Source organism: Misgurnus anguillicaudatus, chromosome 2, assembly GCF_027580225.2.
Source record: "Misgurnus anguillicaudatus chromosome 2, ASM2758022v2, whole genome shotgun sequence".
Classification (NCBI taxonomy): Eukaryota; Metazoa; Chordata; class Actinopteri; order Cypriniformes; family Cobitidae; genus Misgurnus; species Misgurnus anguillicaudatus.
Genome location: NC_073338.2, coordinates 44,149,415 through 44,173,344, shown reverse-complemented (window position 1 = coordinate 44,173,344; position 23,930 = coordinate 44,149,415). Strand labels below are relative to the sequence as shown.

At 37.8% G+C, this 23,930-nt stretch overlaps 3 protein-coding genes across 4 annotated transcripts in view; all 3 read right to left on the bottom strand.

Moving 5' to 3' along the window:
* klhl24a (kelch-like family member 24a) overlaps positions 1–14,558 on the bottom strand; it is a 36,590-nt gene extending 22,032 nt beyond the window's left edge. Inside the window, exons 1-4 of one of the 2 annotated variants that reach the window (XM_055203390.2) lie at positions 14,329–14,558; positions 11,871–12,729; positions 11,421–11,536; positions 6,544–6,728 (exon numbers count right to left, since the gene is read on the bottom strand). In XM_055203390.2, the coding sequence (XP_055059365.1) occupies positions 6,544–6,728; positions 11,421–11,536; positions 11,871–12,668 (1,099 nt within the window). In that variant the 5' untranslated portion in view covers positions 12,669–12,729; positions 14,329–14,558. The remainder of the gene's footprint in view (positions 1–6,543; positions 6,729–11,420; positions 11,537–11,870; positions 12,730–14,328) is intronic. The other variant, XM_055203388.2, reaches the window with a different exon arrangement.
* Positions 14,559–17,407: 2,849 nt separating this feature from the next.
* On the bottom strand, positions 17,408–20,151 carry LOC129443023 (probable G-protein coupled receptor 148). The gene has a single exon (XM_055203402.2). It carries the CDS (start codon positions 18,902–18,904, stop codon positions 17,789–17,791), a length of 1,116 nt encoding a protein of 371 aa, XP_055059377.1. The 5' UTR covers positions 18,905–20,151; the 3' UTR covers positions 17,408–17,788.
* A 1,101-nt stretch (positions 20,152–21,252) lies between these two features.
* Positions 21,253–23,892, bottom strand: LOC129443027 (probable G-protein coupled receptor 148). The gene has a single exon (XM_055203406.2). The coding sequence runs from the start codon at positions 23,124–23,126 to the stop codon at positions 22,179–22,181; it is 948 nt and encodes a 315-aa protein (XP_055059381.1). The 5' UTR covers positions 23,127–23,892; the 3' UTR covers positions 21,253–22,178.
* Positions 23,893–23,930: the final 38 nt, after the last annotated feature.

Below are 23,930 nucleotides of genomic sequence, written 5' to 3'. Positions count from 1 at the left end.
GTTAGCTCAATTGGCAGAGTGTTGCGTTAGCAGCGCAAAGGTCCTGGGTGTGATCGCAGGAAACACCAAATACTCATAAAATATAGCTTGTGTGTTGCTTTGTATTAAAGTTATTTATGGCATATGCATAAATGGTGATGTAATGTTAATTAGAAGTAGATAAATCGGCACCGATAGTTAATAGGTGGAACACCAATTAATCGGCTCTTTGCAAAAAAAAATTGTTGAGTTGGGTCCATTGCTTCATATCATTATGAAGTATTTCATTTGCTAAAAACAGATGCTGCATTAGCAGAGAAACAACCGCAGCAACCTTAGTTTGTCGTCAAGGCTGACAGGACGCTATAATATTAGTGGTACCTCAAACGGTTACACAAAAATAAATCCAACCCAAATGTTTATTGTCATGATTATTATAATCATTTTGCATTCGTTTATATCCAGCTGGTTACTTTTATCCATGATTTATCCATATTTTAAGTTAATAACGAGAGAAAGGGATTTATATGCAGCTGTCGGCTACACTAATATAGCCAACTAATCAAAATCTCAATTCAGTTCTTTTTTTTATCATCGCTGCTATACATCTTCTGTTGTTTTGAAAAGATAATCACTAGCTGTTAAAACAGAAGCAAATAAAGTACAAGACTATACATATACATTTATGTCATTTTAATTTTACCTGTGGGAGTATTTCACAGAAGTATTTTTTCAATACTTATTAATATAAGTAATGTATTTTTATTTATACATTTATTTATTATTAAGCACATTTTCATTGTTCAGTACTGTTGTTTTATTACTTTTGTAATACATTTCAGCACTGTTCTACTTTGAGTGTTATGTTTGTTTTTATCCAGTTTTCATTTAAAAACTATCGGTCGATTAATCGGTTATCGGCAAGCAGGGACAAACTTAGTTATCGGTATCGGTAAAATCCACTATTGGTCGACCTCTACTGTAAATATAAATATTAAATTATTAAGGGTGTCATGATTTCGATTTTAAATCGAAATCAAGCGAAATTAAATCACAACCTTCGAATAAAAAAATGGAATCGTCGATGCTGCCACGCCCCCATGTCACATCCGGTCAGCTTGCCAAGCGGGAAAAAAACACACGTGTTGAATGCTGCGAGTCAACCTCCTCTAACTTAGCTAGCTACAGTCAGTTAAAAGATAGCATGGCTAATGCAGGAGACACCACGCAAGCTGCTCTTTACATGGGAAACAATGTTTCTCTGAACTGAGACCTGTTTAAATTTCACAACAACTAATTTCAGTTGCTTAAGAGTTATGAAAACGGCATTTAAACATGACTAATTGGGGTAAAGTCTCACAATCTCGTCTGACGATAATAAAAGCGTGTTTTTAAGGTGCAAAGTAGGGCTGTAACGATATATTGCGTGTCCCATTAAAAAGGCCTGTCTAAAATCAAATCTGCATCGCTGCATAGCGATTCTGTGTTTCATGCGCAGCGTGTGCGTGTACTATGGCGTTTTGGTCAGTAAGAAGTCCGTTATCAATCTAAATTATGAGTCTGAGTCATTTATAACGTGCATTTGAAAAAGCAACACTCGTTAAACAAAGTCATTCAAAATATTCTTTATTATCATGAAAATACCTGAAACTAGGGATGCATATCAATTAATCGCGATTAATCTATAGCAGAATAAAAGTTTTTGTTTACATCATATATGTGTGTGAACTGTGTATAATAATTATGTATATATAAATATGCACACATGCATGTATAATTTTAAGAAAAAAATATATTTATATATTAAGTATTTATTTTTATATATAATATAAATTATACATAAATATACAAATGTATATACACATGTAAACATTGCTTAAATATATACATGCATGTGTGTGCATTTGACTGTGCAGAGTTATTGTGCACAGTGCGCGCGCATATATGATGTGAACAGGGGCGTTTGTTCTGCTATAGATTAATCGCGATTGATTGATATGCATCCCTACCTGAAACAATTTGAAGAACAGCGATATACATATTCCTGTAGAAATTTCCTGGAATAGGGTTTGTAACGCTACTTCTTCTGTAGCACAAGTGGCGTTTCTGCACGAGTGCGCCCCCTGGCTTTTGGATGTGGCGGCATTTCACCGTAATTCATTCAAATTCATTCATTGAGAAAACGCGCATTTGCACGATAAATCGTTACAGCCCTAGTGCAAAGTACTTACAGGAATGTTCATCTGACAAGAAGTTTCGTTTTATCAGATATGTGCATGTACCATATTTTTCAACTGGCAACACGACTAACATGGAGAAACATTAAAGGAACAGTATGTAGGAATGTGGCCAAAACTGGTATTGCAATCACAAAACTTGTGGCTAAATCTGGTACTGCAATCACACAACTGGTGGCCAATACACAAAGTGACAACATAAACATCAGTTGAGGGCTGCAACTCCACTTTTTAAATGACATTATCCTGGACAGACCACTGTATTTGAAATGAAAATGATTTCTAAATGTCTATTGACATATCAGGACCATTTTATGATTAATTGATATACATTTCTTACATACTGTTCCTTTAAACTTAAAAAAAAAAAGACCAAGAATCGATTCGAACCGTGGCCTCAGAATTGAAAACTAAATTGAATCGAGGATGTGGAGAATTGTGACACCCCTATAAATTATAATGAAGACTATTAGCAAAAACCTTTTGGATAAAAGGTCCTGCTCCACAAAGCTATATATTAAATTTCAAATATGTTCTGGGCAGCATTATCTACCATAAAGTATTACGGCTTAATAATATTGTCCTATATATCGATACAACAAACAATGAAATTGGCTGTAATTTTGTTGCTTCATTTAGTGTACACTGCCAGAATTTTTTTTCCTTAGCTACCACAAGGGCAGATTGGATATTCCCATCTCAAGATGCGTTGTACATCATTAAAAATGCGACGCTGACAAATGACGTCAACTCAGATGGACACCACCCACGATCACATGACTTTTCTTAGCAGCGCAATGGAGGATGATGGCTCCGCTTAGTGATCTAATGTTAAAGTTTTATGTCTTGTTACAGAAAGCTCTATAATCTTTGCATATCACAACATTTTACTTCTTCTGTGGTTTAAGCTGTTCTGGGTCAGTATGCCTACCTTGAATTGTATTGCCAAGTGTTTAGTGCTTCCCAATCCTGGTACTCAAGGACCCACTCCCAAAAAGTTTTAGATGTCTTCTTATTTAAAACGCCTGATTCAACTTATCAGCCTCCTTCCAAAATGGTAAACATGTCTCCCTAACAAGCTGATGAGTTATATAAATAATGAGACATCTAAGGCCCTGTCCCAAATGGCGCACTTCATGTGGACTTTTGGTCTGCTGCCTTAAATTGTGCATTCTCGCTTAGTCTACAAGTCCGTAGGGTGTCCCATCTGGCATTTTTATGCTTCAAAGTGTGCTCATCAGCGCCCCCTTTATGCAGCAGGCTTTGCGCACTTTACCAACCCAGAAGTCCTTGCGAAAGAGCAATCCGACCAATCAGACGACGGAAGGGAGGACTTCACACTGATGGGCAACATCTCTTCCTATTTACGGCGTGACGCTCAAGTCTGTCCCAAAATATGACTCCGGTGCACCCACGTGGACTCGCATCAAGGGTCCCTAAAGTCTACATTGCATGATGTTATCAAAGTGTGGATTGGGAAGCACTAGTTTAGTGTAAATGCTGATATGGGATGAGAGTCGCTTTTAAAAGATGATGTAAGCGGGTCATCAAAAAAAAAAAAAAATCGGATACAGGCAACAAATCGAAATTGGGCATCAAGATTTACAATGTAACTCCAGCCATATATTAAATCTATGCGTTTGCCCACTGCAAGTTTTCATTTAATTATCAGTATGCGTTTTGTACTGGGGTCGAACCCATGACCCATGCGCTGCTCAGGCAATGCTCCACCAGCTGAGCGACAGGAGATTTCCGTTTTTCCTAGAATTCCATGAGTTAGGATTAGAATCAGGATATGGCTTACAGTGAAGCGGAGAGAGATTTAGTAAGGGACCTCTTAACTCAAAGCTGGAGGCCATCCAACTGCACATGCACACGACTACAGCGCTAAAACGCTTGTGTTTTGCTTTGGGAGAGAGAAAGATAGCGAGAGAGAGACGAACCTGACACGTAAGAACATAAGAGTAAAAACAGAGATCTATTCATGGAAAACGAACACAAAAACACAAGCACATGCTCGCTACTACTTGTTTTCAAAGTGTAAAGCAACAGCTTGGAGGAATTACCAAGAAACAAGAATGACCTAATTCCTCTTGAAACAAGATTTCTATTGTCATACTAGCAAACGAAAAACACACACATGACCTAAAAGAGTTTGGTAAAAGTTGAAATACATAAAATCTTCATGATCATTCAGTAAACAGCAACATTTATAGAAACTACACAAGGACGTGACTTTGATCACCGGTAGGCCTCGGGGATAGGAGGACATCATAACATAACCTCAGCACATTTTGCAGCCAAACCCTAAACTGTGACCTGAAAATGTCCTAAAGCTGTTCTGGCACAAATACTCCCCTCGAGATGGCACTCGCCCGCCCTGATGATGATTAAAAAGTTTAAATGTCCCAAGCTCTCGGCCAATAGGATACTCTAGCGTGCCAATAAGAAAACCTCCCTTTGGCACACTAGCTGGTCACAGAGGCAGATGTTGTTTCCTATTTTCCTCAAACCATAAGCAGCTGTTCAGAGTTTTCCTCACGCAAGCATTTATCAAAGCCCAAAACCCATCACTAAGAAGATTCATTATGCAAATCATTTACATATTAACAGAACTTCTTGTTAAGATAAAGCTTAGATGACACATTTTAAAATTAAATCAGATCAGAAATAAGACAGCGGCGGTTGTTTTAATAAGCAATAATTATTAAACGTTAAATTGTTAAAGGCACAGTTTATGCAAAAATGAAAACATGAATCATAAAAACAAAATTAAACAATGACATTTTATTATGAAATGATGAAAGGAACTCATCTGGGAAGGCTCAAGGGTAAACTATATGTAAATATAAATTTATATGTAAACTATATGTAAATGTTTATGTAAACTACAACAGAAAATATAAATGCAACTACATAAAACTTAATAAAAATTAAGAGCTCAGATGCAAAATCCTCTAAGTCCATTTGAGATGTTTTCTTGTAAATGAGTATTTTTAATGAGACTCTTAATGGATTCTGCAAACAAACCGCCATTTCTAAGTGGCCAGGATTAAGCAGATTTTAAGCGCAAGTTTTTGATAAAATTATAATACAAGCCAAGAGCATTCGGGTATTATCATTATCTCATTTTTGACGGAGCTCCCATCGGTATGTTTCATATATAATCGACTTCCTAATGCATACATCTGAATGGGTGATTCTCACGAAACCATTGAAACACCACGGCACTAATGATTTTAGCTTTAAAATGTGTAATATAGTAACATTAAAAAGCATCAGAATTAACACAATACTGTGTTCTACCTTGCACAATGTGTGATTTCAACTTAAGAATTTATAATTGTTAATTTTATCTCATTTTCTGCTGAAATTCTCATTACCGCAATGTGTCCGGCTGTGTTTGAACATGCGTTATGTTGTAATTTAATCAAATTAACACAAAAATATTAAGAAAAAAAATAAATGGATGTTTTGCTAGACTACTTTAGATGACAGAAAAAATATTTACTGAATATTCATGTATAATAATAATGAAGAAAAATTAGGAAATGATGTGTCCATACCTGATGTTCTCATCCTCCGCAACACTTTTTGAGAACAGTTTAAGCACACATACAGAATTTTAATAAAGTTTGATTTTGAGTGACCAAGCACATGGACCAGTTACTTCAAGATGGCTACCAGGTAAGAATATTTTTTTACAGTTAATTTGAAATATTGTCTTGTCAGAATGCTTACACGACATTTTGATTATCATTACCGCAACAGATGCTTATTAAATGTTAATTTAATTAATAGAAGCATAATACTTTGATTTTAAATGCATGTGCAGAATCTCCAAATTATGTTCTTTCAGGTTTGTCATGTCATTTTAAAAATATGTCAGTGTTGATGTTTTCTGACTGTTGCGGTAATGAGATTTTTTAAGACTAATTTTTTTAATTATGTTACAAAAAGTGTTAAATGATAAGTAAAAGTTTTTAAATTAATGTTCCCATTTACTCGAGACTTTGTTTTTCAATGTCTGGTGGGAAAAAAAGTAAATTTAAGCAATTTTTACATTTTCATGCTTGACATTTTTAAAACCAAGTTTTCGTGAGAATCACCCGAATACATAAACTTCCACACGCACGTGCCAACACAGCTCAAAAGAGGACACAGTGTGGACCCATGCACATGTTGTCTATGTATTTATTTCCACAAAACCAGTCACTGTGACCAAGCACAGGACACACCAGTACCGAAAGTACAGAAAAACTCCCTGTACAAACCAGGCGTGACGCTACGGGTTACCAGCATAAGAGAAAGTTCATGAGCGTCTCACCTGACACGATAATGTCATTGCGGAGGGCGCAGACCGCATACTCAGACTTGGTATACTCCGGGTGTTTTGCAAGAGACATCCACTCTCCCGTCACGGGGTCGTAACATTCTGTGTAGGGCAGATTGAACCCCCCGACTCGCTCGCAGCCCCCCACCACAACAATGACCTCGGAAAATCCTGTGGACCTGCAGAACATCGGAGAGATAAGGAGAAAGTTAAACAACAACAGTGGGCAGAATATAATTCTGTATTTATGCAAAGTTCAAATAAACTAACTTGATGTCATATAAACATGCATACATTGGTTGTTCAATGCTTATGCATTTTTTAATAATCTAAACATTCAATGTAACGACCTCAAACCAAACACACACAGAATTGACCTATTGACCGAAACAGGCGCCTGAACAAGTACAACAATTGTGATATCAAACCCTGCAAAGTTCCTGGAAAGTGCACTTGTGAAGATAATAATAACTAAGAAAAGTAAGTGTGCATGCTTATTTTTGGGCTGAAAATTGTGTGCACTAAATAATTTACGTCTAAGGCAAGGGAATGCCAACGCTTTCAATGAGGGAAGCAAAGAAACTGACTCCAAACTAAGATAAAGCCTTTAAATACAGATATCGCTTCTAAATATACAGACTCTGTATGCTGTTTTTAAGTATAGAGATACAGATATGGACTCTATATTGAGATAATGCTTTCAACTATAAATACATCTCCAAATGCATCTGGCTCCAACAAAAGTACTTAAAACAAAGTAACTTCCTCTAAATACAGACTTTACCCTAAATGGTTACTAGATCCAAAAAAGATAGGCTTTCACTAAATGTTTAGGTTTAGTGATCCCTTGTTTAAAAGGATGATTTCTCGTTAATAGAAGAACCATTTGTACATGACCTCTTTACCCATGCCTTGTATGGTCCGTAATGCTTTTTAAGTGGTTGCCATTGTGTTGCTGTACAGATGCCTGTGTGTTCTTGGAGTCGAAATAACACACCACAAAGTCTCTGATACGCCTTAAATAAGAGCAAAAGTGATGTAATGAATTTTAAACAGGCAAGGGCTGAATTTAATTCCTCCCAAAACAGAAAACATCAAAGTTCAATCCTTAAACTCATGTTTTCCAAGTGTAACGCAGAACATTGCTTGCTTAACATTTTCCAATACAATAAAAGCTCTCTGATAAGGTAATATTAGTGTATTTAACACAATTTAAAGCTCACATAACATAAGCCAATTCTGCTTATCTCATGTTAATCTTGAGTACCTATAGAGTAGTATTGCATCCTTCATACACTCACCTAAAGGATTATAAGGAACACCTGTTCAATTTCTCATTAATGCAATGGTGTGGGGGATGTTTTCTTGCCACACTTTAGGCCCCTTAGTGCCAATTGGGCATCGTTTAAATGCCACAGCCTACCTAAGCATTGTTTCTGACCATGTCCATCCCTTTATGACCACCATGTACCCGTCCTCTGATGGCTACTTCCAGCAGGATAATGCACCATGTCACAAAGCTCGAATCATTTCAAATTGGTTTCTTGAACATGAAAATGAGTTCACTGTACTAAAATGGCCCCCACAGTCACCAGATCTCAACCCAATAGAGCATCTTTGGGATGTGGTGGAATGGGAGCTTCGTGCCCTGGATGTGTATTCCACAAATCTCCATCAACTGCAAGATGCTATCCTACTAATATGGTCCAACATTTCTAAAGAATGCTTTTAGGACCTTGTTGAATCAATGCCACGTAGAATTAAGGTAGTTCTGAAGGCGAAAGGGGGTCAAACACAGTATTAGTATGGTGTTCCTAATAATCCTTTAGGTGAGTGAATATTCATAGAGTCTTTAGTTTAATCAGATTTATAAAAGACAAATCAGTTGCACCGATTTTTTCCGAATAAATCCGAGCTACTGGAAATGTACCGTGAGTCACAAGCAAGCAACACGCACAAAACATTATAAAACACTATCTCTGGATAACTTATGATTCACTACATGTTCGGCTCGTGTACAGTATAACAGGCTTGTGACTTGTATATGCACTTACGCACCAATTGCCAACAAAACACATTTGATGTATTTTACATACCGCCTGCGACTCATGACCTGCTTGAGACTGCCCTATTTCAACAACACATTTGTAAAGGATTTTTTTTCTTCTTTTCTGTGTAAACATGCGTTTGGCGGACGTGTTTGACCGTTACACACGCGTCTCGCCTCTTTTGCAGTTTTAAGATGCCATGTTAAAAAGAATTTCAGCTTTTGCAGGCAGAGCAGCTCATCAAGGTCAGGTCCAGAACAGTGGACCAATCAGGAAACCCCGGAGACAAGGCAAGCGTTACAAGCTTTTGTTTACAGTAGCAGGTTGGCATGGCAATTTCCGTCATTCCCTCATGTTTCATTCAATTTAATTTTGGTGATTTATTTAAAAATCTGTAAACTAATAGGTTTTTACTAAATGTAAACGGTTGATGTTTACAAATGTTAATGTTTAAATGTTATTAAGTAATTTTATGTTTTGCCATTCTTCCCCCTTAAGCTTAATTTAAAGTCCTGTGTAGGTTCTACACCATAGCTATGTGTGAAGGCTGTGTGTAGCCAAACCAGGTTTTATACATAAATACTTGAGTTAAATTTACTACTTTTTACTACCTTTTTTACTACCTTCAGAATATTTTTTAAAACCATCACGACACTGAATTGCAAGTGTTAATCAGCGACCTTTCTATTATTTACACAGATTTTGACATATATAACATACAAAAAAGAATTAAAGTGAAAAAAATTCTTTTGACTGAAATATTTTTCAGGCGAAGTCATATTCCTTTACCTAACACTTTATGTAGGCGAGACCAATAGCATTTTAAGGGGAGATTTTTTTTGCCATAAATTCCATATTGAAGTCTCATGAGGCATATAGCTAGCTGTAGTTTGCAGGGCATTTCAGATTAAGGCGAAACAGCTAAATAACTCACTATACTGTATAAAAAGAAAAACATGAATATCACCACCTTTAATGAATCTTTTATAAATTATTTATTAATTGTAAATGTATTTATTTTAGCATTTACTAATAATTTTTTAATCAAAGTTGAAACTGTTAACATTAGTGAATGCACCATGAACCACCGTCAATTACTGTAATGACATAAACAAGAATTAATTAATGATTATATAATAAATATATTTCATTGTTTGTTTATGTTATATAATGCAATTACAAATGTGAACAAATAAAAATTTTTAATATAATATAATTCAGTACAAATAAACAAATAATCCAGGGTCTGTTCTGTTCACACAACAGCTTACAGTCACAGCTCTAATACAGTAAGGTTATGTGTATGAATATAAACCCTGAACGAGTAACTCGAGTCAAACTCGTGTAGAATTCGCACAGGATGTCTGTAACCAGAGTGACAGTTGTAAATTGAATGACTGTACTTTATCAACAAAATATTATGTTACAATAGAGGCAGCGCTGATGTGCTATTTTATGCGCAATGTTTCTGCTGTTTATTTTCTCCTAAGACCTAAATGGTCGTGTTTATATGAGGATATTTGCAAAGACGGGATTTTTGAGGCATATGTGTTATTTAAGGCCAATAAAGCGGCAAAAATACGTACAACACAAGCTCAATGAGAAACGAATGGGCGGCTAGCGTGCTCCTCTGACACAGAAACAGCGGACGCACTGTTGTTTGTGTTTGAATGGCTTAAAATCACTTGTTTTTAAACTGCTGTGCTTAAATATATGTACAAATGTTACGTTTTTGTGACCACACGCAAATGCAACTGCAAGAACCGACAGGTGGATGACATCAAAGTCCCGCGAGAGCATTTCGGAAGCAGTCTCCTCTTATGATTCCTCGTCAATCGCTCTAACAGGATTTGGATGTCATCTGCCTTTTGGTTGTTGTGGCGCCACATGCAGTTTACCCACGAGTTAAACAAACCCGTTGTACCAGCCACTGGCTATATCAGCATAGCATTAAAAAGCGTGCCGCGGATGATCAGTAACGTGAGAAATCATTTACCCCCAAAAAATACAGGACCCCTTACGTTAGTCATACTGTGCAAAGACACGCAATTACCTGTTTGGTTTTCTTAGCCCACGAACTGAAAGGCTTGCCAATCTTCATCATTTCGCTAAGCCTTTTACACCTTTATCGATCTTCAAAACATCGGAGCCTTCCTGCATTATAAGTTTGACCATGCTAGCTGAAATAAACTTTTACCTCAGCTCAACGTGATACAGTCAGAAAACCCGGAGTGGATCCGGTCCGTAGTGATTACAGAACGCTTACTGCGGAGAGAGGAACGTGATTTGGCTCCACTCCAGGCTTTGATCACATCCCAGAGCCGAAAGATCTTTGATTATTTGCCCAGATATGCGGGTGATTTGAACTAATTTCCAGGCATCATAACATTACAAAAGGCAATCGAAAATTTACTACCTCGTCAGATGACGTTTACTACTTTTTACTACTTTTTACTGGCCTTAATTTGGCATAATGTAATTTACTACCTTTTACTACCTTTTACAACCCCGCGGAAACCCTGCTGACCCGCACCTCAGCAAATAAAATTCACACCGCGTTTGTTTAATGTGGACCACAGGTGCTGTGATCGCTCCACTAGAACCACTCCCATCAGGAAACGGGAAAAAAATCTGCGTCGCATTTCCGCTTGCGACTGTAAGAACAAGGGGGCCCCTGAGGACTAGAGTTGGCAACCACTGGTATTCAGGCTACGATGTAGGACCCTTAACTGTACCAAAACAGACTAAACCATGTCTTAAAAATGTGTCCCTATTGTAAAGATGCCTCTATTGTCCAGTTTTCATTTGGAAACTAGATTGTACCTGCGGGGTCTGGTACGTGGTGACATCATCTCATTGCCAAGTACATGGTATCGACGTGCCTCATGCAGCAGCTGGTAACATTCTGGAGCATTCTGTATCAGCTGATCACCTTCCACCTGCATCAAGGAAATGTATTTATTTTATCATCATCTTAACTCCTAAACCTTCCTGTAGAGTTAAATTTCAATGAAACTCAAAGATCTTGATTATCTGGTTCAGGTGTGTTTAATCAGTTTGAAACTCAGCTATGCAGAAAACCAGATCTTCAAGACCTGGCACATGATTTTATAATTTTAGAAATTTGCTGCACCCAATGTTGGGGGGCATTTCTAGATTTTCTAGAATAAGTGACAGGTTGCACTAAACATTCCAACCGGATTGTTTTCTTCTCCATCCCAAAGACTAACAGGTACCATTCAGTCCCACATTCGGTCTGCACATGGCACTCACCGTCTGTACAAAGTAGTTTGGGTGCAGGAGAGGCAGTCGGACATGTTGCAGCAGGTCTTTCAGCACGGGCCTGCGGTACTCCACGCTGTGGTAGACCCAACGCATCACGGCCTCGAACACAACCTCCTCCCTACCGACAGACAACTCGTCGCTACCTAAATATTCCTCCAGTTCATCCTTGCGCAGGTCTAAAAACTCTTCATGCTGCGCCACCTCTGGAAAATTCTGCGTGGCAAAGGCACGGCAACGGCTGGCCAGCTGTTTGAGCGAATGGGCATCTGCGAAGCGCTGGATTCCGAGGCAGTTGCACGGGTCCAGCTGCTCCTCCAGGAATTTCGCACACGCGTCCCGCAGTGTCACAATATGGAAGAGGCTGGAAGTCTCGAATAGGAACTGGACGTTGTGCGTGGTGATGCAAGCACGGCCTGTGTACACGTACTGCAGGAACGTGTCCATGGCATCCGCCTGGATGCCGTTGATCTCCACCAACATCTCACGGCTTTCCCGGTGATCGTTGCAGAACATGGCACGGAAGTAGCTGCTGCATGCCGACAGCATGGCTCGGTGGCAGGGAAACTCACGACCCTGGACGCTGATGATCACGTCCGTGAAGAGACGACTGTCTCTGAACTCGTTGAAGACCTGAAGAATGCTCTCGGCGTGTGAACCGGAGGTGAAGTTGTAAACATCGTTCAGGTTCTTGGAGTCCATCTCAAGGACTTTACGCTTGATTGCCGGAGATGCTGGCACACCACCAGAGTTCTCATGATTTGGACGACGACCCAGAATGAGCACCATGACTTTATTTGACAGGAGCCCCTTCGCTGACTACCAATCACAAGGAAATCACCATCAACACCTGTAAAGGGACAGCGGTTACAAATAATAAACATTATATATTAGGAAACTTCAGTCCTACCAATGTAGATCCACCAACCCATGTTTCAACTCTGTCACACTAGTTTATATAAATATATATATAAAGCTATATCACATAAAATGATTACATGGACTTTCAAAAACTGGGTCACATATGTAAAGTATTTCTACTTTTGTTGCACCCAACTCTGTAATAACCATTTTACTTTCATTTTGCAGTATCTATATTTACTCAGTCATGAATTCAGGCTAGAAGACATAACACAGTCAACAATAATAAAGGATTTTTTTACAAACTTGGTAAATCATGAAAAGCCGTGGCATTTATAATACCTAAAATATCACAAAGGTCATGAACCCTAATTCAGTTAAATGCAGTGTTTTAGGCTGAAACTATTGCATATTCATTAAAGATGAAGCACACAAAAGAGTTCAAAATTGAAAAGGTTAGTAACATGAACACGTGTGACCTATTCCTCGGGGCAATAATATAGCACAAATATAAAAGGAACAATGGTTCATAGGGGCTGAAAGACAGATGGGATATATATAGAGAGAGCTATTTTTTTAAGTCACTCCGGTTTGTTTTGTTGTGGAAGTAGAGATAAAGGAACATGAACTATTGCTCAATATTTCCTCAACGGTTAAACAGTTGGACAACAAAGTATGCCTCGTGCTGACAGAAATTATGAGATCATAGAAATGAGATCAACAGTTGGGATAACAACCAATAGCTTGCAGAATAAAAGTTTTTGTTTATATCATATATATATATATCATATATATATATATATATATATATATATATATATATATATATATATATATATATATATATATATATATATGTGTGTGTGTGTGTGTGTGAATTGTGTACAATAATTATGTATATATAAATACACACATGCATGTATAATTTTAAGAAAAAAAGTATGTGTATATATTAAGTATTCATATTTACATATAATATAAATTCTATATAAATACAGAAATTAATATATTCATATTTTGTGTATATATATACAATGTATATACAAATATTTCTTAAATATATACATGCTTATTTATATGTACATAATAAGTATACACAATACAAAAATATTTCTTAAATATATACATAATTATTATACACAATACAAATAATATATACATGATTTTGTGTGTATTTATATATACATATAATTATTATACACAAAAACTTTTATTCTGCAAACGATTAGTTGTTATGTATATGTACATACAAAAAGAAAACTAACCTGTATGTGATGTTTATTCAGGTTCTGAAAAGTTATCAAACAAAAGCTATAGGACTGTCACCTGCTTACCTGGACAGCATTCACGTGCCTCGTGTCCAAAATTACCAGAAGGTCGCTTACTTGTATACAGATTATGTTAATTCATACATTTCCTTTTATAACTTATATTTAAAAATATAAAAAAATATATACACACTAACAAAGTTGCCATATACAACGCAGAATATAAGTAACCAATACGAATTGTATTGCATTTATTGTATCGCATTTCACTAAGGTGCTGATCTCGAATATTAAGTTGCTTATTAAAAAGTTTAACATACATTTTTTTTACCTTATCCCCAGGAGGCCAGTTTTTCTGAAAACATCGAGAACAACTGTCAGAATTAAATATTATCAAAAGTTGATGTGAAAAATAAATTCCCGCGTTTATAACAAAAATCCATAAGAGTTTAAAGTTTCTTTGTTAGCGTCTGTCTCATAGTCACATACTGCGTGTTGTGACACAAAGAGCGCATACACAGCTTTGTGTGCCATGCGCCGAACTGTCATCTGCTCACCAGTGTTTCATGGAAACTGTAGTTCTATCGACCTGTAATCACACGCCGGCAAACCAAACAACAACATCATGTCCCAGAATTCACCGCGCCAGAGTTTCCATGTGGCCGGCCGTTGTTTGCAAACAAAACCCTCAGCAGTTAAGATATGAGAAGAAAATCAGTTTATGATTGTGAAATTTTGCAATGTGCAATGTTGTTTTGCCGTTTGTAGTACAGGTTTATTAGTCTTGAACAGTCATAGTGAACAAAACACGTTATATAAGAAAGAGAAAAATGTAAACACAACAATTCTCCGAGCAGATTGGGTAACAAAGCGTGACGTCACTGAAGCTTAAACTTGAGCTTCCTGATAACGTCAAAACCATCAAATTGAACAAAAATATGAACATAATATTAATAATAATAATAATAATAATAATAATAACAGTATACGTGTTTGACACAATTATGCATTCTTTTAAAATGCCAATAAAGGCCATCGTCACAAAAGACAAGGCTAAATAGCGCCATCGCGTGGTTGTGCAAAAACTTGTATAACTTTCAAGAGTTGTGTAAATTAAACAGAATAAATCTGACTAAATAATCGTTCCACGTGACATATACAAATCATCAATTAAACTAGTTGAAAACCAAGGCCAAAAACAAGTTTGTTTAATGACAGAAAATATGAAAAGCATCTCATAAGAGTAAGAATTATTCGTACCAACATTTTTCTGGTAAGTTTTGTTTTTGGTGGTCGACACGTGATAGGGTTGCCATATATACGGGACGTCCCGTATTAACCAGTAACTGATACAAGGATACAACAAGATTGTTCGACTTCATGCGGCGACACAAGAACCGAGCGGCAGATAAAATCAAAATCCCGCGAGAGCGATTCGAGAAATAATACAAAGAGATTGCTTTCGAAATGCTCTCGCGGTACTTTGATGTCATCCACTTGTCAGTTCTTGCAGCGCCACAAGCAATACAACATCAGCAGCATGCATCAGTGCTGATCACGACACTTGATAATGATCTCCGACACCTTTAATCCAATCACAATCAGTATACGTTTAAGAGGGTAAAATAATACGATTTTAAGTTTTCTTTTTTATATAACGTTAGTTGGCTATTTAGCTGTTTGTGCATGGATAATATCTGCATAGTTACAAAGCTTGTTCTCAATTCTGAAGAGATCGCCCTAAACGCCTCAATCTGAAATGCCCCAAGGCATTTCCAACTTTGCAAGGAAATTCTCGCTCTTGTGATTTACAGACTAACGTAAGTGTGTTTTAATTATTTAATGTTAACTCAAAACTCAATAACTAAAAAAAATCAGCTCACAGAATCTATGTTAGTTTAAGTTTGTCACATGTAATAATAACATAAAGATTCTAACGTTTTACCCTTATTGCAGAAGTCAAGGGTTTTGTTTTAACTTAGACAGATATTGAAGGTAATCGTTAAATTAAAGGACTGTGTGAAAAGTACCTGCTGAAAATTAACAAACCATTAATAAACCTGTTGCCAAGGCAAACGAGTTATAAATTAATCAGATTTAATTAGGGAGATAAGCTTAAATACACTGTATACACAAAACCATATCCATATCCGACAGGCCATCTTTGTCCCGTATTTCAGAGTGAGAAAGTACGTGGAGCAGTAACTAAAATGCTATGGTAACGTTATTTTTTTTTTATAATTTTCGGCGAAACACCGACGTTATTGTTTGCTATAATTAAACGTGTTTATTAGCGACCAGTCATCAAGAAATAAAACAAATGAGGCATTGGACACCGTTTGATTTACAGTAGTTAGTAACAACAACTGTAAGTTATTTTTGAAAAATCTAGTTACCATATTGAATTATGTACTGAACTGCTTGAACATGTACCACCTTGCAAAAACTATAGTAGAATTATTTCGTTGTACATGGGTCAGTGACAAAAACGGTTTGGAAAGATGAGACATTAAATAAAAAAGGTTTATTTCAATGCACAGTGTATTTATGTTAATTCTACGCAATAAAAAAAATACATTTGCACCATTTTTATTAAAGTTTAGACTGAATGGACCTGAAAATGTCAATGAGAAATATTAAATATTTTATCCACCTTTATGGCATGCAAGCATAATCATAAAAAAAAACATTTTATTAGTTATTTCTAAATGTAAATTTGAATGCGTTTTTGTAATATTTGTCCTGACATATGCTGAAAACAGCTCTGTTTTCTAAATCATCTTTGACAAATGATGTAAAAATGTATATAAAAAATCATATTACACTAAACTAGATGATTATAATTTATTCCACTTTTTACGAATACATTTATATTTTAATTTAAAAAAAGTAGTTACACCAATTGACACACACCGGTTACACTACATTGACATGTTTACAATTATCCCCCAAATATTCTTTCAAAATGAAATAAAACTAGAAATTTTAGACTTGGTCCTCGAAAAAAAAAAAGATAATGAATGCAAGTAATCTGCAAATTTATTTTGAAATTTTAACCCTTTTACATTTAATTTATCCATACTGACACAAAATAATTAACATTACTACCACCCTACATGAAAAAACACTTGTATATACTGTAATATTAACTATAGCAAACTGTAGTAAAATTCTAGATACTATAGTGTTTGTGAATCTTACTATAGTAAATACTATTGTACTACAGTATAGCATTTTCTAGTAATTACTATACTATACTATAGTGTAATTTCTACGATATACTAGGTAGTATGCCACATTGTACTATAGTAAATACTTTTGTATTTTTCATGTGGTATGCTTATGCTGTTTAATAACATCACTGTACCATACCTTTTTTGGTAAAGAGTTATGACTCTCATAAGAATATGGAAAGTAAAAAACTGACATCAGAAAATATTTTAAAAGTAGTTTTTATTGATATGCTGAAAACAGTCGTTTCAGTAGTACAAAAAGACAAAATTAGATTATTAATACATTAATTCCGACAGTAATGGTAAAAGCTCTGAATTTATGTGTCATAAACCTTATTTTCTCACTAGCTTTACTTTTCTGTAGGCAAAACCCCAAATGAGCGTAATTACAGCTAGCTAACATAACACACTGCTTGAACTGCAGGAAAAAGCACAGCAATACATAGTTCAAAGTCTTTCTCACAGCAGTACATATTTCAAATAATTTCTCACAGCCTCAAATTAGCATCTGAAAACTTTGTGCTAAGCCAATAACGCAGCATGATCTTTATACAATAGGTGTAATGGTTCTTGGCCTCCTCAGTCTAAAAAACTGAAGCAGCACAACGCACAGTTCTCGATAGCGGAGCCCATACAGGTAAGGTGCCAAGGCTTTGGGCAGGATTAGCAAGACGTTACACACCACCAGGCTTACCCACAGGTTGGTCCTAAGGTCCAAAGTCGCAGTCTGCTCGCTGTACAGCATCAGCTCGATCACCAAAACCAGAATGGGACAAAAAGAAAGAAACAGGTGGAGATAATGGATAAGAAACGTCCCTCTGGCACGGGAAGACGCTTCGCCTTTCCACACGCCTGAACTCCGGGTACGACAGTACAGGATGATGTAACCCGAAAATATCAAGATGAGTATGACAAGGATACCAACGACTGTCAGAAACATGGAGACGTGCAGTGGGCGAAAGTGGCTGACTGTTAAAACCATCAATAAAGGCAGGGAGCAAATATGGACGGCGCAAGGGCCCGTACTATGGTACCATACAAAAATCCCAACGGATGCTGCGGGGAAGAAGACAGAGACAACCCAGATGGCGGTGATCGCTCCGTAGGTCCGGGACACGGGCCAGAGCACCAGGTAGTGAAGAGGAGCTAACACGGCGAAGCAGGTGTCCAGCACCATGGCTGTAATGCTCAGCACCCCAGAGCTGTAAAAGACGCCCGATAGGAAGAGAACCACAGCACAGGGCCACTCCGTCATCAACACACCCGCAGAGTTGATGCATGCATTCAGGATGTTAATGCAAACAAAAAGCAGGTCGCTGAGGAGAACATTAGCCAGGAGAAGGTAACGCGTCTGTTGCCGCAGGTCAACCCGGGACAGTATACGTACGAGAAGGACCGGCGTGGTCAGCAGCATGGCCAGGAGAGCCAAAATGGGGCATATCTGAATTGCCTTCGTGTGGTAAGTAGGCAGAAATGCATTCCACTCGTGCACAAACATCTCCACGGGGCTTTCAGAGGAGTTTGATAATTGGAAGGTATGTCTGTGAAGCTCCGCTCGACCCGAGCTGTTGTACCAATCGCTGAACGTGCAAAGCAGAGCCAGGAATAGGTCTTCGGCAGCTAGGAACACACGCTGCGACCTTCCCTCCATCAGATTTTCCATCTCTTGGCATGTGTTTGCGAGTCCTGCACAGAAAAAAGTACAGAGAGGTAAGTGCGTCTCTCCTTCTTGTGAACTGTGTGGTAAGTGAGTCAGGGGAGCAACGTAGATGTTGATTCGTGGCAGGCACGCTCGTTGATTGTCACCACAGAGACCATAAAACAGGTAAATATCACATCACAGCTAAATGGATGGCAACGACACTTAAGGCATAAATATTGATATGCCTTCCTAGAACCATTACGTAACATTTCCGCTGTTATTTTTGAACTGATTGATTGTTTAACTTGGAGGCCTAAGTACCACAAAGGTTAAAGATTGATCTTTAGGAAATTGTAAAAAGACACAACCATTGAAAAATCTATAACTGTGTTTATTGTATCAAGTAAACAAAACAGCTATCAACTGTCACTTTTGCAAAAAGGGTTCGAATAACAATTGTAAATATAGCTGCAAGCAACAATTATGGGGTCAAGCCGAACAAGGGCACAAATGGACAAAAAGGTGACTTTGGGAAAGCAGTTTAAAACAAATGAACACCTTATGAAGTTTTCCAAAGATATAAGCAAAAATAATTAATAATAATTTTTCATATTTCAAGACCACTGGTTGGCACCGTGCACCCTGAAGTCTGTGTCAATGCATAAAAGTTTTGCGAAGATATGTCATGTCAAGACATGAACATTTCACGAAGACACAGCCTAGCGTCCAATTTGGTGTGCTCATTGTCAAATTTGTTTACGCAAAACACAAGGACGAATTGGTCTATCAAAAAGCTGGAGTGTTTCTAGATTATAAATAAGTTACCAAATGTCATGCAAATCGGACTATATAATGCAAAGCACTCTGTAGGAGGAGTTCATGACAACAATTTTGTATGTAAAACTTATACACATCTAACCTGTCAAATGTCGTAAAATAACCCCCAGAGCAATGTCTGTGGTAACCGTGGTATAATTAAGTGGAATAATTTACTCCGGTCCTTTAAATTACCACCTTGGGTGTGCATTATTTTCGAATAATTCAATGGCCCATCTTCAATTATTCCTTACTTAACCAGGCCTATATTTTAGAGCTAGGCAAAAAATTCACCTGCGATTCTCATGCACGTCTCATCAGTAAAGCCGGTTCGGTGATTAGTAGTAAATTGCCATCACCTGCTTTCAGATGGAGCGGCATTTACTACACAAAGCCGTATTTCACCAAGAACCTAGGCAAAATCGCGTTCATAATCGAAGATGATCTTCCAAGATAATGAATGCGATTTCGCTTAGCTTTCGGTGAAACCCATCTCATCTTACCACGATTCACAACGGTAGGGTGACCATACGTGCCATTCTTCCCGGACGCATCCCGTCCAGGATTTTGTGTTCGTCTCCCGGAAGTCGTATTTGTCGACCGCATACGTCATAGAGGATTATTATTATTATTATTACAGAAAAGCAACCGTTACATTTTAAGGTAAGAATGAAACTACGATTGTATATCTTATGTTTTTAACGGAATGGCGTATGCGGTCAACAAATACGACTTCCGGAAGACGCACCGAAATCCTGGATGGATGCGTCCGGGAAGAATGGCACGTATGGTCACCCTACACAACAGGAAGCTGAATATGATGATTTATAATTTAAGCTGGCGTGTCGGTTTTCGCATGTCAGATGTTCTTCAACAAATATTAAGCTGCAATTTTACATTCCAAACAGAGATGGCAACAGAGAGACAAAAGTTATCGATTACCGCTTTAAACTCGTCATGATACGGAAGTAGCGATTGTCTCATTTTTCCTGTCGCGACCCCCATCCGAGCAATACGGCCTCCGACACGAGAAAAAGGCAGGGTGGGACACAGACATGCACAAAGGCCAGATGTGTTACGGCGGAGTCCCCAACGCCACCACCCGGCGACCATCTTAACAAAGTGCAATCGCTCACTCGTAGCATTGAGTTTTAATGGTGCAGGTACTTTTAAATGACCATTACTTGCTCAATTTTCTACCAAATTTCAAACGGTTTGGTTTCTTACAAACGTTATTAATGTGGCTATAATATGGATGCTTTAACATGTTTCATGATTTTTTTTTTAGTATAAGAATGCAGTGTCATACTTACATCTTTGACGTTTGTAACAAACCAAACCGTTTGAAAATGGGTAGAAAATCAAGCAAGTTATGGTCACCCAAAAGCACATGCACCATTAAAACTCAATGCCACGGGTGAGCGATCGCCCCGTGCCAAGATGGCCAACAGGTGATGATGTTAGAGACTCTGCCGTAACACATCTAGCCTAGCCATTATACATATATATGTCCCACACTACCTTTTTCTCATGTCAGAAGCCTTATTACTCGGACAAAAGTCACGACAGGAAAAACAAGACAATTGCCCTGTGGTAAGATGGCCGCCAAATGCAAATGTTCCACTCAATTGGCCAGCAGCTCTGGCGAGACATCTAGCCTTTATACATATCTATGCAAGTTGGGTCATGTTGCTAATTACTACAATATTTTCTCAGGTCTCGCCATTCCTCGTGACAGGAAGTAAAAAGAGGTTCATTCCAGGAGGGGAGGAGATAAACGTTTTTGGTTAAATATTATGAAGGCACATTAATTTTTTAAAAATAATGAAGCTCACACACAAGTACTTTCATTTATAAAAAATACCACGTTTAAAAAAAAATTTCATGATGACTTTAAAAGGATAGTAGATGAAAATTCTGTCATTATTTACTCATCCTCAAGTTATTCCAAACATGTTTAGACGGTTTTATCGGATGCACATGCGTTGTCGCGGTTACTCGTCTGGTCGAACTTTACTTCTGGTTTCTGTTTGTTTAATGGTCTGACTAGTGGCTAAACTGAACTTTGGAACAAATACCTCATAAAAAAATAATTTGCTTGTTATCAGAAATTAACTACTCTAAAAGGACTTTGTTGTTATTGATTCTTAACAGAGTTTACCAGAAGTTACGTGTGTTCCACGAAAGCCGTTTGTTTATGTTGTTACTGCTGAAAGTCTAAGTTTTAAGCACGAGCACCATATCTTCCATTGTGTTCATCAGAACAAAGAAATTTAAACAGGTTTACAACATGAGGATGAGTAAAAGATGACAGAATTTTCATTTTTGGGTGAAAAATCCCTTTAATATAGTTTTTCTCAAGATTCAGTCACTTTCCGTAGAGAGTCATTCAATATACATATCAGCAAGTGTATCCTCCGGCTACTAAAGAAAGAGAAACAGTTAATTTAGCAGGTGGTCCACCTTCACGTCCTCACCTCTAGGCCGTGCGGATCTGACTGCGATGTCTGTTCTTCCACAACACATTCTGAAGAGTCTTGTAAATCTCGCGATAGCGTAGGATGTACAGGTACGGAGTGCAAAGTCGCGGCAGCAACATTAGCACGCACATGTTCACCAAATTAATCCACACCGCCATTTCGCTTGGTTTTTGTTCCCGTCCCAAAAGACTCAACTCGACCGCAAAGACCAGCGCTGGAGTGAAATACAACATCAGCAACAAAGCGTGGGCCAACAGTGTCATACGTGCTCGGGAGTAGCGATCGCACCATATCCCAGAAGTCTTGGTGATCATGTAGAGACGGATGTAACAATAAATAATGAGCGCAGAGCAGACGCTGATCCCGATGATGAAGTACAGATGAATGCTGACCTTCACTTTCATCGAGTGCAAAGCAATCAACACCAAACATACTTTACGTGGTTGTTCGCTGGGAATAATCATCTTAAAGAACGCTAGCAATGAGACCGGGCACAATGAGGACAACACCCACAAGCTCACGATTATCTTCCTAACTCTGGACACTGAGAGAAACTCATTGTAACGTAAAGGCCAGCGCACTGCCACGTACGTGTCGATGACCATCAGCGTGAACGTCATCACGGAGCAGGTATAGGTCGTCACTGAGCTTAGCAGCATAAAGTTGCACAGAGCATAAGGTATGTCCATGCCCACTGTGTTGCAGGAGACAACCGCAAGGTTGATGATGAGGAAGAGCATGTCGGCCAACAGCGTGTTACAGAGGAGCAGGTAGCGAGTCTCTTGACGCAACGAATGGAAACACACGATGCAGAAGAACAACACTGGGTTGACCAGCATTGTGACCGAGGTCAGCAGAACGGTGGGGATGAGGAACAGATCCATGTGTCTGCTCTTCATTATGTCGTACCACTCTTCGGAGATGTTAACAATGTGAGAATAACTCATATTTAAGGAGAGGATGAAGAGCGATCACTACTGAAATCTTCTCTTTTATATGTTGACGCTGGAATGGTTGAGCCCCCTAACGGCTTGTTTACCTACATGAAAAATACATATGTTAACGAAGCTTAGGAAAACAAGCAAAAAATTTGCAACTTCAGTCATGTTTCCACCAAGAATTACAACGACAGCTCAATATATTTTTAGGTTTACATTAGAGAAACTTGAATGACTGATAAATACATTCATCTAGAAAAATCCCCAAACTAAAACCATCACTCATTCTTTTCCCGAAAGACGAAAAATGAAATACAAACATATTGACTTCCAATCAATTAATTGGGAGTTAAAATGACTCTTACCTGTCCCACACATCCATATACGCTTTCATTCAGGTCTCCATCAGACTAATGCCGTCCCAAATCAATACCTTCCAGCTATACCCGTGTTATCAGAGAGCAGGCGTTCCACTGATGCGCACAAATCCGTAAATGATCACAGGGCACTAACGCTCTTCAGGCGCTCCATGGTTACTCGGCATTTGGTGTAAATTGTGCTGACCCTTCCACATGTCGGTCCATACAAATAAACTAACATCAACACCATTATTACTTTAATGTTCTTACCCAACACTATGGACCTCATATCCGAAGTAAAAGCTTATAAAGCTATAAAGCCGGTGGAGCGTTGAACAAACAAAAAACTTACAAGAATGTTTGCATGACATCTAGACTTTAGGCAAATACTGTGTATAGACGCTTTGCATTTGTTGTATTTGCATGATATATTTAAGTCCTTTAAAAAAAACAA

Excerpts from the sequence above, each read along its gene's own strand:
- LOC129443023 (XM_055203402.2), bottom strand. The coding sequence starts at position 18,904 with ATGGAAAATCTGATGGAGGGAAGGTCGCAGCGTGTGTTCCTAGCTGCC.
- LOC129443027 (XM_055203406.2), bottom strand. The coding sequence starts at position 23,126 with ATGAGTTATTCTCACATTGTTAACATCTCCGAAGAGTGGTACGACATA.